This window comes from Haplochromis burtoni, unplaced genomic scaffold, assembly GCF_018398535.1.
Source record: "Haplochromis burtoni strain Fernald_Lab_line unplaced genomic scaffold, NCSU_Asbu1 Contig_205, whole genome shotgun sequence".
In the NCBI taxonomy this organism is placed as follows: domain Eukaryota; kingdom Metazoa; phylum Chordata; class Actinopteri; order Cichliformes; family Cichlidae; genus Haplochromis; species Haplochromis burtoni.
In genome coordinates this window covers 722379-739090 of record NW_024582566.1, presented here as the reverse complement: position 1 = coordinate 739090, position 16712 = coordinate 722379, and the positions used below count along the sequence as shown (strand labels likewise).

Sequence of the window (16712 nt, the reverse complement as noted above, 5' to 3'; positions counted from 1 at the left end):
TCTGTGAAGGGTGATGGTGATGGCATCTTCCATGGACCGTTTTTGCTCAGTAAGCAAACCGGTTGACACCATCCACTCAAAACACTTGATGACTTGATGTGAGGGCTGTAGGTCTGTAGTCATTGACGGTGTATATTTCAGTCTTTTGAATGGGAATGATGGTGGAGGCCTTCAGACAGGTGGGAACAGTGGCATGAGTCAGAGGCTGAACAGCCTGGTAAGGATACCTGCCAGTTGATCCGCACAGGCTTTGTCCACAGTCGCTGGGATGCCGTCAAGGTCAGCAGCTCTCCTGGGGTTGAACTCTCTCCAGCCATTTTCATGCTTGCCGCGTCGCTTGTGTTGCGGGTATCTGGTGATAATTTTCACATCACATCCTGTTTCACAAGACACAATCTTTGTGGCACATCGGGCGGTCGTGCAGCTCTGTACTTTTTTTAAGATGGCGAGCTGTGCCGCGACTGTCGCAGCTGGGTTGAAAACATGAGTCTACGATCTTGCCGTTTTTTACCGCCATTTATATGATAATCAACTTCTTTGGTCTCAAACTGAGCAAAGAAGTTGTTGAGCTCCTCTGCTAGTGTGAGGCTACTGTTGGAGCCATGGCCTTTGCAGTTCTTGAGGATGCCTCTCCAAACCTGGCTGTGGTTGTTGTGTATGAGGAAGCCCTCTAACCATGAAATTCATCAGATTGTGCTGAAATACAGTGCTTGTAAATGGTCATCATCATGAAGTAACTTGACACCTAGTGCAAGACTGTGGCTTTATGAAGTGTTTCTAATGTTTTTAGACAACAGAAGAGTGTTGGAACAGTGTTGGGTTGACTCTGAAGGATTGGTTGCTCTTTAAAGGAAAAGATTATTTCAAATGAAACTTAATTTATATCTCAAATCAAAATGTATAAATATAATTACTGGAGTCACTTAACAAAGAAACAAACTGCTAATGAATAATAAATAATTAACCAGTTTACTGAATACTGGAATGCTTTAACCCTTTCGTGCTGCCTGTTTCACTAAACAACAGAGATGTCTGAGATGTCCTTGCATGCAGATTCATTTGAGACATCTGTGGTTAGTATCTCAGATATTTATTATTTCAGTTACAGCAACTATAACCAGTTAAAGCCAGCTGACAGTAGATGAATCCATATCTAGGGCTTTAAAACACTTAGACTCCTAACAATTGCCACAAACAACACATAATGTTTTGTAGAGCACTGTGGGCGTAATTGCATTTGCTATCACTCCAAAATCCAAATAACTAATTTTATAAATGTCTAGCCATCAAATATAATATGATGCTCACTCTCAGACTATTATCCATTCTCTACAGAGCAGTGCACTTGTCATGTTTTTCTGCTCATCAAGTGTTGCACAAATACACATCAGTATGTTTAGAACACTAATTATTATTATTATTCTTCTTATTATTATACAAGCATGTATTGCAATGTTTCTTTCATCATCTTTTCACTAGTTTCACACCCACTGTATGTTTTTACAGTCTTTGCACAGATTACATCAGTTTTGTGTAGCACTGTGTGCAAACTGGTACAGTGGGTCGTCACTTCACACAAGGTGGTCCTGGGTTTGACGCCAGGCTGCTTCTCCTCTGTGTGGAGTTTGCATGTTCTTCCCGGGTTGTTCAGCTTCCTCCCTGGGACCCTGTGACAGCTGTGACTGGCTTCAGCTCTGCTGCGACTCTGTACTGGATGAAAGGAAGGAAAATGCCTGTAAAATGACTTTTGGCGTTTGTCTAAGTAGGCCTGGGATTTGTGGCCTATTACTTCCTGTTACCAGTTCCTCTGATGGCCATGATGTATCAAAAAAGCTTTTTTGGCATTTTACCTCAGCGGTATAGAAACAGCCAAGAAATGTGGGGAGGGTTAGCAGGGGCGGCCTGGCAAGGGATTCGCCCGGGGATTCATTTAGTCCTTGTGGTATGCACTCTAAGCACTTTAGGTTTTCACTCATTTTTATCCTGGATTGACATTCTCGTCCGTACAGTATCATAAATGCCACAAAAATGCAGCTATAGCAGCATGAGCTCCCATGAAGATTCTCATAATTAGTTAGTTAATAAAGAACTGATTTCATTACTAATGTTAGTTTTAACAAACTGTTAGAAGGCAGCTGAGAGCCTGAATTCTATTTCTTGTCTTTTGTGTGATCTGATGTGTCCCAGTCACAAACTATGATCATCAAGTAACAAACAAATGTTACAAAAAATGTTACAAAAACCCTGGTTACTGTTTCTCCTGGCAGCTGAGCGGCTGTGGCCATGTGAGCTACAAACTGTGAACACACATTTGCATGTGGAACAGAAAGAGGCAGTAAATAAAGTAACAGGTACAACATGAGTATAAGCATAGCAACACAACCTGCTGATCCTGACAGTAAATCCCTTTGGCTGTGTGTGAGTGTGTGAGTGTTGGCGGGTTGATTTGCAATGCTGAGTGCACCGAGTGGGAGGATGAGGAGGAGAGATGAGATCGAGGGGCAGAGTGAGGGAGAGAGAGGTTCAGGAGGAAGATAGTCAGGAAAACAGTGGATGGAGAGAGAAACGTAATGCATGTCAGAGCACTCCAGAGTCGCACCAATCTACTGTATTTAGACACACACACACACACACACACACACACACACACACACACACACACACACACACACACACACACGCAGCACAGCGGTTTGCCCACGCAGGGCCAGAGGTGAGCGTTATTCCTCCCACTACAATTACTTTTCTCTGTTCTATTTCTCTCCGTTCCCCTGTCTCTCTGGCAAACACACTGAAGGACACCTACACACCAAACATTTAGTTTTTTAAATGAATTTTGACCTGAAAGCTTCACTTACTGTCAGTTTGGCATCAAGACTGACATAATCAGGAGCTCAAGAATTGGAGATCTTTGGAAAATTGGAGTCTGTTTTGTGGGAAAAACTTAAAACCGTTGTAAGAAAGTTTCTATTTTGTGTAGATGGACACAGACACAAAGATGATGCTGAGCTTAACAACATAAACAAAGACAGCTGAGCAGTTCAAATCCTTGACTTTAGTCTCTGTTTTGTGCTGGGAGCAGCAGCTTTGGAGCTGTGGCTGCTACACAAGACATTTCACCTAAATGACCAAAACTTATATATGCAGCTGTTGATCACACATAAGAAGATTCTGCTGACATAGATTTTTACTTTTCAGTATCATCCATGATCAGATGTTATTGTGTTTGGTAGGTTCAAGCAGGGTACACAGTGTAGTAACCAGCTGGTTAACCTCAGACAAACCTAAAGCTTCTTTATCCTGGTGAGATGAGTCAGCCTTTTATTCTGTTAGAAAAACAGAAACACAATGGCGAAAACGAAGACATGGAAAACTCTGCATACAAACGTAAAACAGACAGAGGACTTAAATACACTGAAGGGTAATGAGGGAAGTGGAAACACAGCTGACACACATGAACATGACGCCACAGGGGGAGCAAAACTAAACACACTGAACATGGACCACAGGCAACATAATGGGATGTAGACATGACAACACACGCTTTACAACATGGAACACAGACATGAAACATGTGACAGACTGGGGAGACATGAAACACAAGAGACACATGAGAACAGTCGATAGAGGACAAGACAGACTGCACAGACAAAGACTCAAAACTAAAGGGAGCTTGATGATAACTAAAAATAACACAACAACTCAACATATCCAAATGTAACCTGATGGAGAAGCAAACCATCAGGAATCTGCTGCATCAATGAACAGTCAGTTAAGTCCTCTTACTCACACTTCTGTGCTTAAACTGATTCCTGCTTGGATGCCACTGATGGATATCGTGCCATCATACTGGTGTTAACAGTGAGGTAGAGTAAAAACAATGTTAACACATCACAACAATGTGTTTTTAAGGCAGGCTGAGAGTTTGTGCAGATACAGCAACATGATGCTGCTCCCACCTCAGAGAACTGGTATTACACAGATGACCACAAAGGTTTGCTTTTCAGGAAAATGGGAACAATGGTAGAGCAACCACATCAGTGCTGGGATAAAGCACTATGTGTGCTCTCTATTTTCTCTTGGTGCCATGGATTTGGGACTTTGTGAGACTCCCTCGGCTGCTACCAGTTTCATATGTTTTGAAAATTCAGAGAATTTCACATAGCGGCTGTTTCTTCTTGCTTTGCCCTAAGCTTGTCCTACTTTTACAGCCCTTAAAATGCTTTATACTTCCTTCCTCTGTTCTCTACCCATGCCTTTACCTCAATCATGCTCATTATCACACCGTTTACTTCTTTAACCACACCGACCAAGACGCTGCAGACAGGCTGAAGATGTTTTGTTCCTCATAACGTCCCTGTGAATCTCAGATCTGTCTGAAACACGTCTCTCTGTAAAGTCATGACTGGTTCATCATTTCTCTCTCTGTGTCAAATATTCACAGGGATGTTGTTGAGATCTCACATGCACATGCAGCTGTTTTCATGCATATGTGAAGCTTCAGAGCTCAGTGGATCTGTGAACTGTGCCTCTTTCTTCTGTCCAGGCAACACGAAGTCCTGGCTGCATGCTCACTCTACCTTTGTTTCCTTTGTGTTCTGCTGTAGTTCTTCCCCAAGGCAGCACATGAACAGTGACAGCACAGAAGCAGAAGTTTTGACGCACAACAAAGAACCTGTGACCAGCAAACTCAGCCGGTTAGTGACTCTTAAATATGCACCGTGTTTTTTACGTGTTTGGTGTCGCAGCTCTCGTCTGTTTGGCTTCCAGCCTGCAGCTTGCTGGGTTATATTTTTAACAGTGTCTCTCGCCAGAACTAGAGATGAGGGATAGTCAGGTTAATGACCACAGAGGAATCAGTGAGAAAGAGGAGGAGGGTCTAAGCAGTCTAAGACCCTTCAGCTCTGTGGCTCTTTTTATCCTCTTAAAGTTGTTTTTCTATCGATCTGGCCATGTGTTGTGTTACTGCACAGCAGAACAGCGTGGATGGTAATGTAACTGTTGAAGCTAACCGTTGGAGGTCTAAGTCATCATCAGTGATAACCCCAAACAAATCCTAACCCTAAGTTTTGACTTGGAAAATAAATAAATCTTTCTGGTTCGTGTCGGTGAATATTTTCCTCGTCCACCGACTGCCAAGACATGAAAGAACAACTGACCTATTCTGCTAGCAGCAGGTTGGGTTTATCACTGATGCTGACGTCAACCCTCAGACGTTGTGAAGCCCTGTTGGTGCATCCAGCCAACGATGCCGAGATAAACACAGACTGATCTTGAAGATAACAGCGATGATGATCAGAGTATATGGATGTATAAATGTCTGTATCGTCTCCTCAGCTTAACCAAACTTTGCACAAACATCACACATGCAAAGAATACGAACATCTATATTTCTTTAAATGATTTATTATAACTTCCACATGTTTGGATTTCTGCATGTATTATGTTCAGTTCATCATCTCGAAGTCTTGAAAATGTAATTTTCTTCTAAGCTTTTGTCAATAATAAAAGAATAAACACATATACACTTGTAAAAATATATGTAATAAAAATTCAAACTACTAACAAGATGCTTGAAATGAATGAACGCGATCAGCAAACACCATTACTCCAAATATAAAACATGCACACACATCGAAGCCGGCCGTATAGCTTTAACAGTGTTCATCTATTTACAGCAAAGAGTATTGATTTTACTATTTAGCATCACTGAAACCTTTTAAATGTATTCTGCAGAGCGGGCTGTATCCATCGTTCCAACACAACAGCTGCGGATACCAACCAAAGGCAAAAGTAAGTATGCTTAAAAACACTTTTAAACCTCTTCATCAGTGCACAATACCTCTACACAAACAGTTTTTTCTACCTTTCATCAGGCTGTGAACGCCTCATAGCACACTGACTCCTTGGTTAGGACCAGATTAGCTTGGTATTAAATGATTTTATATAATTGATGTTGAAACCAAGCCTCCCGAGTGTGTGTGTGTGATGCTGTCCACAAATACACTTTACTCAGTTCAGGTCACTTTTATTTGTATAGCGCCAAATCAGAACAACTCTGAGATCAATAATACAGACAAACCCTGTCGATCATATACAGGATATCTCTGTGTCTCTGAAGCCTGCCTCCTTTATCTTTATATACGTTAGAAACTGTGAGCGATGCATTTACAGTTTCTCATGTATATGTATGAGGCAGGTTTCTGATTTGGTAGCTCGGTCACAAATGGCTGTCCTCCTCTAACCCTCATGTAACTCTACTTAAGCTGCACTAGGAGACATGATGGGCACTCAGGAGTGTGATGTGATTTGAGGAAGACTGTTCTTGACGGTGTGATGTGAGTTAATGTTTTGCTAATAGTTTTCATCCATTAATGATGAAACCAGTCAGTTTGAGTCAAGTCACATATCTCTGCTCATTAAAACATAATAGTACTCATTAAAGCGACAAAGTAACGTGCTCATTAAAATGTTTTCGCACTGAGTAATGAGTACAAGTGGTTTTGCACCCTAAACAGCTGTGTGAGAGATCACTTGCTGTACTTGTGATCTTAGGCTATAGTCTCTGTTTACACAGCACACTGGCTCTCGGTCTGGGAAAAAACATTTTTGTACACGCACAAATTTGCAGTAGAGCAGTTTATTTCTGGATGAGGAAGTATAAAAAGTCTTTCCTAACAGACTGGTGTAACATGTGTGGCATCAGTTGAAAAACATAAATTCAACTAGAAAAAGTTGCATTTCCTGCGAAAATGCAGTGTGAATGCCTCGTAGTGGAATCTGGTGGAAACAGCAGAAGTAAAACTATGTGCTGAGAGGAGGTGAAGAAACTGAAAATTCTGCAGGTGAAGAAGCAGAAATTTGTACTGAAAAGAGGTGAAAAAGTTAAACTGTCTGCTGGAAGGAAATGTTGCCATGAGCAGGGTTCGAACCCGGGCCTCCTGGTGTCACAGCTGCTCATCTCACTGAGCCAAACTGGTTCTCAGGTAACTGATAACAGGTGAAGAAACTGAAAATTCTGCTGAAAACAGTTAAAAAAAGAAAGTTGAAGGGATTCGAACCCGGGCCTCCCGCTCTGAGAACGGCTGCTCATCTCACTGAGCTAAAACACGGCTCAGCCCGGCAAGCCAAACTAGTGATCACACTGATAATATGGTCCTACTCAGCAAAATGGGCCAGAAAATGGCACAAAAAGTATAACAGTTATGAGCACCAAAAGATATAGCAGGAATTAGCGGAAGGAGAAGAACAGTTTAAAGTTTGAATGGTGAAAATCGGCTGAAAACTGAGGGAGGAGTTAACCAGCAAAGGTCAGAGCAGCTAGAATAAGGTAGAAGAAAGAGAAACAGCATGAGTTCGTTATTGGACTCCATTTTTAGACATTTCTTGTTAAGTCAGGTTTGGGAATCAGGCGTCATCACTGACACGACGCTGGCTGGTTCTACCCTGAGCGCAGTCTCCAGCGCCATCCAGCTGTGTCACCTGCCAAAGGCCCTGTAACATACTGAAGGATGCTTCACCCTGCGAAGACAATGGGCGTGGTTATATCACATTCCTGCTTTGATGCTGCCTCTGGAGCTGATCCCACACAAAGCACTGCTTGCATCATACGGCAGTTCCAGCAGAAGTGGAAGTAGAGGGTTTCAAAAGTGTCCCAGAAATAACATGGGGTTATTTTTGAATTAAAGATGCATGAAGCTGCACAGAGCAGGTGAGGAGACGGAGGGATGGCATGTAGAGTCTGCTCAAACTTCACAGAGACTGACCTTCTGCAGACTGAACGTTTACTCTGGAAACACTGCCGGCTTGAACTGACCCACCCAACCTGTTCTTTGTTATAATTTATCCTTATTCTTTCATATTCATATGTACTGAAAGTGTTAAACACCAAACGGCAGCAACAAGATTCCTTCACTTTCTGCCAAAACCTCGATTTTGATTTCAATGAAATTACGATGGAATATCCAGGCCAGCTGATCGCTCTCCACAAAGAGCTAACAAAGCAACTGAACTGTTTTCAGACAAAGGTTTCAAGGTTGCAGATATAAGCCATCCCCTGCTCTCTGACAGATGATTATTGGGATGCAGCCTATTCGTACCTGACTGAGCAGTAACATTCAGACTGGAGGCAGAAACCAGAACGCTGCTGCTAGTCTGGCTGCAGTCTGTGTATTTGTAGGCAGTCCGAGTCAGGCCGTGATTGTTTGGAGACACTTTTGCCTCTGACCAGGCGCCTTGTGCAGTCATCTTGTGATGGTTGCATGCTCAGACTCTTGGTAATGAAATTGTTGCCATAACTACTTGAATCACCGAATCCAAAAAGATTCAGTGCGGCCAGTGATGTTTCCTGGCTGAAAGCAGGTCGCTGTGCTGTTTTTACTACAGTGTGACTGAACCATGAAAGAACACAGTAGTTATTTTGAACAGGTGATCAGCGTGTTTGCTGTCATTGTTTCTCCAGATGGGAAAAGAGCCAAAAGATGAGCGAAACAGAAAAGGAGAGAGAAAAAGGTAATGCACACACACAGTATCCAGGGCTTAACTTGTAGGACCTGACTGAATGATGTCTGATTCCTTCACTCGAACATTTCGCTCCACACAGAGCTGAACGTGTTCCTGACAAGTCTGTGTGAAAGACAGAGAAGAGACTCAAGAAAGACTCTTTTCTTCTCTGACACATTTCCTCCGACTCGCTCTGCCTGCACTCGTTCTAGCATGCTGGGAGTCGTGGCCGTGGCTTCCTCTTCTGTCAGCACCTCTGTGCTTGTGTTTCTTTGTTGCATGTTTTCACTTGGCAGCAGGTTTGTGTGTTAGATGAATACGACCCAGTTGTTGCTGTCAGTTATTAAAGTCATCATTAATAACAATAATAACTGCTAATACAGGAGTGTTATTCATGAAAATTGCCAGTTGAGAGTGAGCTGCTGCATAGGGACACATTCATATTTCCACTGGTCACGTGTTTTAAAATGGACTGATTCTTATTCTGCACTCTTTATACAACACGCCACATTCAGCCACACAAGCATCGTCTTCTACGCTTTAAGTGCTTCTAGCTAACATTCACACACTGTGGATGGACGCATCACAGAGGGGGGTCGTGCTCATGCAGACTGAGGGAGCCAGGGATCGAACCACCAACCTTCTAATCGACCTCCTGACCTACAGCTACGCCGCTATACCTACTGAATTGCCAGAAATGTGGATATCATGTATCCCATTGTTTGTGGTATTTTTACATCAACCATATGCTCAGCATCTGGTTCAGAAAAAACAGAGGCAACAAAAGTCTACAAATTGTGTAGTTCCAAAAACACCTGAAGAAGAATGTCACTCTGACAAAAGGTCAGGAAGAGGATTTACTGTAAAAAGACTGGACAACAAATAAAAGTAGGGAGGGATTACTCACGTTCAGTAATGAAAATAATGCATCCCAACAGTTATTCTACAAATACGTTCTCTTTCATGAGCCACAGCGGCCCATGTGATTAAAAGGAATGATGTTGTGGGGTTAGCAACGCTTCCACATCCAACCCTCTGTCGCTGTTCATAGTTCAGCCAGGAAGACAAAAATCCATTTACTGTAAACAAAGGCAGGAAATCCCAGCATCTTCACCGGGAAGAGTGTGACTCTGCTCTGCAGTCGGACGATTCCAAATTTGTCACAACTCCTCTGTGATTAAGAGTGGAGGAATCCAGCACTCTGCAAACATGTCCCAGCGTTTTACTCTGAAATGAACACATTTAGTTTAATGTGATGCAAAACGGTAACCATCAGTGGATGTGACTCTATGGCTGCTGCAGACTGTAAAACACTAGCCTCAGTTTCAGGTGCAGCACTGTGTGCGTGATTGCGAGTGGATGTTCAACATGTGAGGCTCGGCTTTGTCCTGTTGTCGTTCCGTTTGTTTTAATGAAATGTGACTCCAGGCTTTCTTTCTTGCGTACATGCATACATCTGCTTTCATCCACACGCACACACGCAGCTCCCATAAGGGTCAGACAGGCTGACTGCATCAAACTGAAGAGTTCAATGGACCAAGTGACGTGTGCGAGTGTTTGTGCGTTTGTGTGTTTGTGTGTCCTCTTTCTACCTTTTCTCCTCTCTTGTGTCGTAAGACTGAATCTTATTTTCTCTGGTTTACTTAATTCTTTCCCTCGGCTAAATTCATTTAATTCACAGTGTGTGTTTGGTTTTGTTGTGTGTGTGTGCGACTGTGTGTGTGTTGTTTTTGATTTGTCTTACAGCTACAAACGCTCTTAGAGGTTTTTGAAGTCTGCTCGCTTTCTCTCCCCCTCCTTTCACTCACTCTTTGCACCCCTCTCTCTCTTTCTGTCTCACTCTCTCACACACACACACACACACACACACACACACACACACACACACACACACACACTAAGCCTAACATAACTGGATTAGGACTCAGCTACTAAAGAGAGAGGGAGTGAAAGCAAGTATTGAGGTCAACCTAATAAACATTCATCTCATATCTCGGCGTAGACAGACACACACCAACCAACTGTTTCACCCAGTAACGACTCCGAACAGTTTTCATGGGGATGTTCAATATAGTGATGATCCTTTGTGGCGTTATCTAATCATTCAGCTACTGCACTGTAGCCACAGAGTGGCTGATCCCTGTTTGCTTCATAATTTCCATTAGAACAGAAAATGCCAGCTATCACTACAAACATGACTCAGTAAATATACCAATTATCCATGTAATAAATATACAAAATAATTATTGTGTCACAGCACTGAAGCTGTTGTTTGTGATGCTGTTTCTAATATTCTGACCCTCGTGGATGTAATTTTCTGCCCGTACGTGTTTTTTGTGCGGACACGATGACACGATGTTTGGTTGTTTATGCAGATGCTTTCTGTAACGTGACAATGAAGCTGTGATTTTGTGTTTGCGTTCTCTCTCTGTCTCGTAGAAATGTTAATGGATTGTGTGAAGAACAAGGACTTGAAGAAGGTAAGTACTGATAAGTGTTTGCAGATTTATTTATTAGTCCGTCGCTAACTTAAGGAAGTTGCATGGAAACACGTTCCTCTGAGACACCTCTCTCACACCTTTCGCATCCTTTCCATGTGTTAACAGCTAACAGTAGGATTAACATCTCACTGTGGTGCATTTAGACTTTAATTACAAATTTAGTTTGTCATCGTGTTAAAAAAGCCTTTCTGTTAACGTTTATCTCGCCTGTATATCACCTGCAGCTGCAGGAGCTGCACCTGAGGGGAGCCGACCTCACGGTCCTGGACCAGTCAGGGTGGAGCTTGCTACACCATGCTGTTAGTACAGGAAGCAAGGACATGGTGCGCTACATCCTTGACAATGGTAACAGAAAAGCATCGAGTGGAGATGAAGATCTAGTATTTACAGTAATGAAAAACATGCTGGTGCAGTTCTGTCAGGCTGTGGCAGAGCTCCATCCCTCCGTCCGTCCGTTCGTCTTTAAGCTCACAGCGCTATGACTGTGAAAATACTGCCACCACTGTTGCTAATAATGAGATGATACTGCAAGCTGAAGGTTAAAAAACCAGTTTGCATAGTTGGATGAACCCCGTGTCTCTACAGTCACTCCTCCTTCTCTGTTTTCCAGCACCGAGTGAGCTGATTGATGTCACTGAAAAACTACAGTGAGTATGTGAAACATTTAGATGTTACAGTAGGAACAAATAACTTGAGGCGATTTGTTTTGGGCTGCATGTTAACACTAGTCTTAGAATAATAACGAGGTTTGTGTGTTCTCTATCTGCAATGAAGTGACTGTATTCAAGCTTTGATGATGATGCCAATGAGCTCTGGTCTCTTTCTGTTGCCTGGCATTCCAACAAGTGTAGAAAACATTAAAGAGAATAAACATAAAAGCCAAACAGAATCAGCTGGGTGCCTCTTCATCAGCTGTGTTTCACTCCCAGCATACATGAAATACAGCTTGCTCTCTTCTTTTCTCTCTGGTGCTGCATCGTGGACCACCAGTGGGGAAACGGTTCTTCATCAGGCTGCGTCGCTGTGTCACAGGACTATCTGTCATTATCTGGTGGAAGCAGGAGCCTCACTCATGAAAACAGACCTGCTGGTAGGTTCAGTAGCATTTACAGTTCTCCACGACTCTGTTAAACAAAAAGGAAACGCCCTCCTTCTTTGTCAGTGTCAAATTGCTTTTTATACTTGCAGACGGACTCCTGATTCATGTAGCTCACAATGACAGAACTACATACAAACAGTATTTCTGCCCTCGTTACTGGATATACTGAGTATCACCGATGCTGGCTGCAAAATGGAGATGTCCAAAAGTTACTTGACGATGTTTCAGTCACAGAGATAAAATTAGTGGGTTGTAGATTTTCCCACAAAGACGTATACTGGCACAGTCTGCTCTTCTGGGTAAATAAGTGACTCACCCCTCTCTTAAGCTTTAGGCACGACTAAAGCTTAAGAGAGGTCGGGTGATGCAAGAAGACGGTGCTGAAGCACACAGGTGAATGTACAACGAAGTGGTTTAAAAGGAAGAAAACTGCATGTTGTGACCAATCTGCAGAAATCCTTTCAAAGCTTCACACACATTTTGTTCCATTTTGTCTTTCTCAGCCCCGGAGTACGTCGAGTCTTCTTTACTTTAATCGTTTCAGTGAAGGAGCACAATCCACACAGCTAGAATTTGCCTTTTCAGAGAATAAAGCACCAACACAAATGTGTAGTGAACAACACGTATGTGGAGAACATCTGAAACACTCGCTCAGGAAGCATTTCAGAGGGGAGCTGATGAACGACTGCACGTTTTGGTGAATGCAGTGCAAAAATGGCACTATTGCAGTGGCTTTAGCACATGTTTGTGTTCTGGTCTCAAATGTGTTTCTCTTTTAGTTTTTCTATGGAGGTTTTAACTGCATAGGAAAAGCTCTTAACTCACTGGACTCAGCAATGACCTAGATACTGAGGGGAGGAGAGGGGGGAGGAAACAAGAGCAGTTTTAACATTCACCATAAAGTACTTTGTTTCATCTTAAAACGTCTCTGCACTTGGACTCTCTCCCGCTTGGCTCTGGCTCTTCCTGGAGCGTAAACCCTACCCATGGCTCGACCACTGTTATGGTTGCGGTTAGGACTGGGCGATGCATCGAGTTTTTAAATATATCGATATCTTTTTATATGAGATGTGACAATATCCTTTATGTCGATGTAGTCTGTTACGTTATAATTATACTTGTGGAGCTGCAAGCTTGCCTCTTTCGTCCACTTTTGTCTCCACGCTGCGTTACTCTGCCTCTCCCCCCCCCATCGCTTCACCTGCAGGCAGCGACAGGACGGACACGGCAGCTATCACAGAGGAGCTGCTCGGCAAACAGAAAACATTTGAAGATTATTATTTTAGTGCTGCAGTGCTACTCTAAAATGACGTTAACGCCGTAACTGCATTAACCCGACAAATCTCCGTTAACGAGTTACCGCAGGTCGCCCGTGCGTGGGGCTGCACGGCCGTGCAGGTAGCACTACCAGTATTTTCACCATTTACAACAGCAACAAAAGTGCAAAATGAAGAGTGTGTGAAACAAGCTGCATCCCAGACCGTCTCCCAGCATCCTGCCCCGAAACAAATCACCTTACAAAACTCGTATACCGTATTTTTCGGACTATAACCGCACACTACAATCCTTTCATTTTCTCAAAAATCATCAGCGCGCCTTATGCATGAGTTCTGGTTGTGCTTACTGACCGCAAACCGATTTTATGTACACGGCGCTCAGCAATCTGTCAAAAATGTTTTGGTACGACTTTGCTACGAAGCTGCAGCGCTTGATGGATTGTTGGAGCACTACAGCTACCGTTGTCAGGAGCGGAGTGATACGTGCTGTGCTTCAGCGTAATGTTACCGTACTGTGTGCGTATAAGGGCCACAAATGGCAGCTGTAAGAGACACGGTTACAAAGAGGGTTTCAAACTCCAGGCTGTCAGTCACGCAGTAGAACAGCAGCTCATCGCACTCAGCGTCTGTTGGTTTACATTTTGACTGCACGATTGTGAGCTTTTTGTTGTGCACAAAAACAACATCGTTTTATTTTATTTATGGAGCATTATTATTTAACAAATGCTGATCATTTATATAAGTTTTGCACGTACATCCGCGCTGCATGTTAATAAAACTGCCTATGTGAGATCTGGGACACAGCTTTGACTAAGAACTCTCGTTTTGTTCGTACTTTATGGTTTTAAATAAATATTGAGATATATATCGTATATCCAGCTAAAGATCGAGATATGAATTTGGGCCATATCGCCCAGCCCTAGTTGCGGTCATATTTTTTTTACCATATATTGTAATTAAGTAAATAGATTTATGTCCCAACAACATGAATACGACACAGATGAAGCACCCACACTGTAAAGCAGCTTCTATCCTCGGTTCTTTGGTTTTCAGTGCACTGCTGAGTCTTGATTGGTGAGCTGGTTGCTCTGTGTTGGGCCGACACAGGGAAGCAAATGGGAAACGTTCCTAAAAAGCTTCGTTTTCTGCTTTTACATTTCTTTGTATGCAATGCAACATTTCAGAAACTGGGAGGAACCTGTACAGTGAAGGCAGCATTACTGAGCAGCATTAAACACACAGTTTTGTTTGTTTGTTTTGATCATGTAAACAGTTTAATGCAAACCAAGTTTAGTGGGCTAACACAAAGCTCTTTGTCATACAAAAATATTCATTTTTGAGTGTAATGTCTCTTCTTCAGGGTGATACTCCTAAGAACAGGGCGGAGAAGGCTGAAGATGCTGAACTGGCAGCGTACCTGGAGAACAGACAGCATTACCAGATGATACAGAGAGAGGATCAGGAGACGGCTGTCTGAAATATTTGAACTCTCCTTGAACTGGACATGGATGAAGGTTTTGTCTCCTTCCTCATATTGACCAGACACAACGTGTTTAATGCCTTTGTGCGAGCTGAACTGGACACAGGTCCCAGTTTACTGCTGACAGCCCTCAAAAACAGGTGGAGAGTGAAGCTGTGCCAAACGTGGTTTAAATAGCAGGGCTGGCGTTAACTGCGGTGAAGCGACGCACATTTTCAGAAGTTTATTAAGTCGTTTTGATATTTTGATGTTAAATAGCTTAGTAAGAATAATAATATTGATTTAGAAATTTTGTGAAATTCTCTGACTTGGAACATCGGTTTGGGGGATTGCGGGGTGGGTGGGGCTTTGAAGAGTCATGTTCATATGGTAATGATTTACTTTATTTCTTGTGATTATTAAATACACAACAAACACAAAACCTAAAACTGTCAGAAACTACAGACACTGCATGTGTATAGATCACACAGGATGCAGACTGATGATTAAAAAGTTAAATGTCCTGCTGACGCGTTCAAGGCCAAAGTTCTTTGTAGTAAAATACACATGTGACTAATAAACATCCGAATCACTAGCTGGATAAAAACCACACACACTTCGTAGACGCATATTGTAACCTGATGTTAACAGGATACAAAGCATGAAGAAATTAAACATTTTCCAGTGTCGAATTCTTTCATTTTCTTTTAATTCATTTGAATTTGAATATTGAAGGACACAGAAAACTTTTACATCTACCAAATTCACGAATGTGTGTTAGGACGACACGTTCAACATGTCCAACATCCTCCGCTTTAACATTTATTGAATGTCCAACAAGGACACTGAGAGCAGAGCAGCCTCGGCCTCGCAGGGCTGGATACTGGTGAAAAGAAGAGTTGGTCAAAACCACAAGTGTTCATCCTCTTGGGACCATGAATACCTCCAGTTCATTTTATCAAGGTTATTGGCGTCATCAGTATAAATGCTGTTAGATTAATACTTGAACTAAGCCTTAAAATATTTTCCAGTTCTGTGCTTTTGTTTCATAAATGATGGTGATGTGTTCATTTATAGCCACAAAACTCAAACTGGTGGCACCACCCTCGTGATTCCTCTTGAATAATTTCAGCACAAATAACCACACGTATTGAATGGACGTAACAGTGGATTGGCAGACGCATGCTGCTGCTGCAGTAGGTGGCACAGGAAGTGCTGTGCGTGTCGCAGACGTCAGTACCCCAACAGAACCTGCAGGAAACCACCAATGAGTCGAGGCTTTACTGGAGACGCAGTCCTTTCCCGGTTTAACGCGCAGAACTGATGTGTGTTGTTTGCGCATTGTCACCACTGCTGTGATCGTGGTTTGGTAGAACACACAACACTGACTGTTATTATAAGACCTGGATCATAAGGCCCTCAATATTTAACACATCTAGAATTAAAGCCTTCACGTCTTTGATCATTCCTGTTAATAAAGTTGATTCACCGCAAGCATGTCTGCCAAAACCATTGACTGAAAAAGCTGTGATTAGAGTGGTTTTTCATTCAGTGACTGTGGGGGAGGTGTTATATTAAAGTATAATAATGTCAAATTAGATCAAATCGATTTAAGTTAAACAAATCTAATTAGATATAACAGATGGAGCAATTAAGAAATATATTTTGGAATATTTACATCAGTAACATTGATTTCATCAGCGGTTTGCGACTGCAAATGAAGACGTAGCTCATCGAGAGCTTCCTTAGTTTCATCTTTATTATTGTTTCTGTGTATTTTAAAGTGCAGTAACTATTAGGCCGTCCCCTAACAAAGAAAAGGTGTTGTTTTTAAACATGTTTTAAATGAGTAATTACACGTTGGCACAGTGATG

At 42.4% G+C, this 16712-nt stretch overlaps 1 protein-coding gene across 2 annotated transcripts in view; it reads left to right on the top strand.

Moving 5' to 3' along the window:
* Positions 1 to 16712, top strand: part of LOC102290454 (diacylglycerol kinase zeta) — a gene marked incomplete at its 5' end in the record, with an annotated part of 49943 nt that overhangs the window by 32428 nt on the left and 803 nt on the right. For both annotated transcript variants that reach the window (XM_042226290.1, XM_042226289.1), the window contains 8 exon segments: positions 4608 to 4697; positions 5737 to 5793; positions 8462 to 8511; positions 10942 to 10982; positions 11228 to 11348; positions 11614 to 11650; positions 11994 to 12093; positions 14740 to 16712. In XM_042226290.1, coding sequence (XP_042082224.1) covers positions 4608 to 4697; positions 5737 to 5793; positions 8462 to 8511; positions 10942 to 10982; positions 11228 to 11348; positions 11614 to 11650; positions 11994 to 12093; positions 14740 to 14856 — 613 coding nt within the window.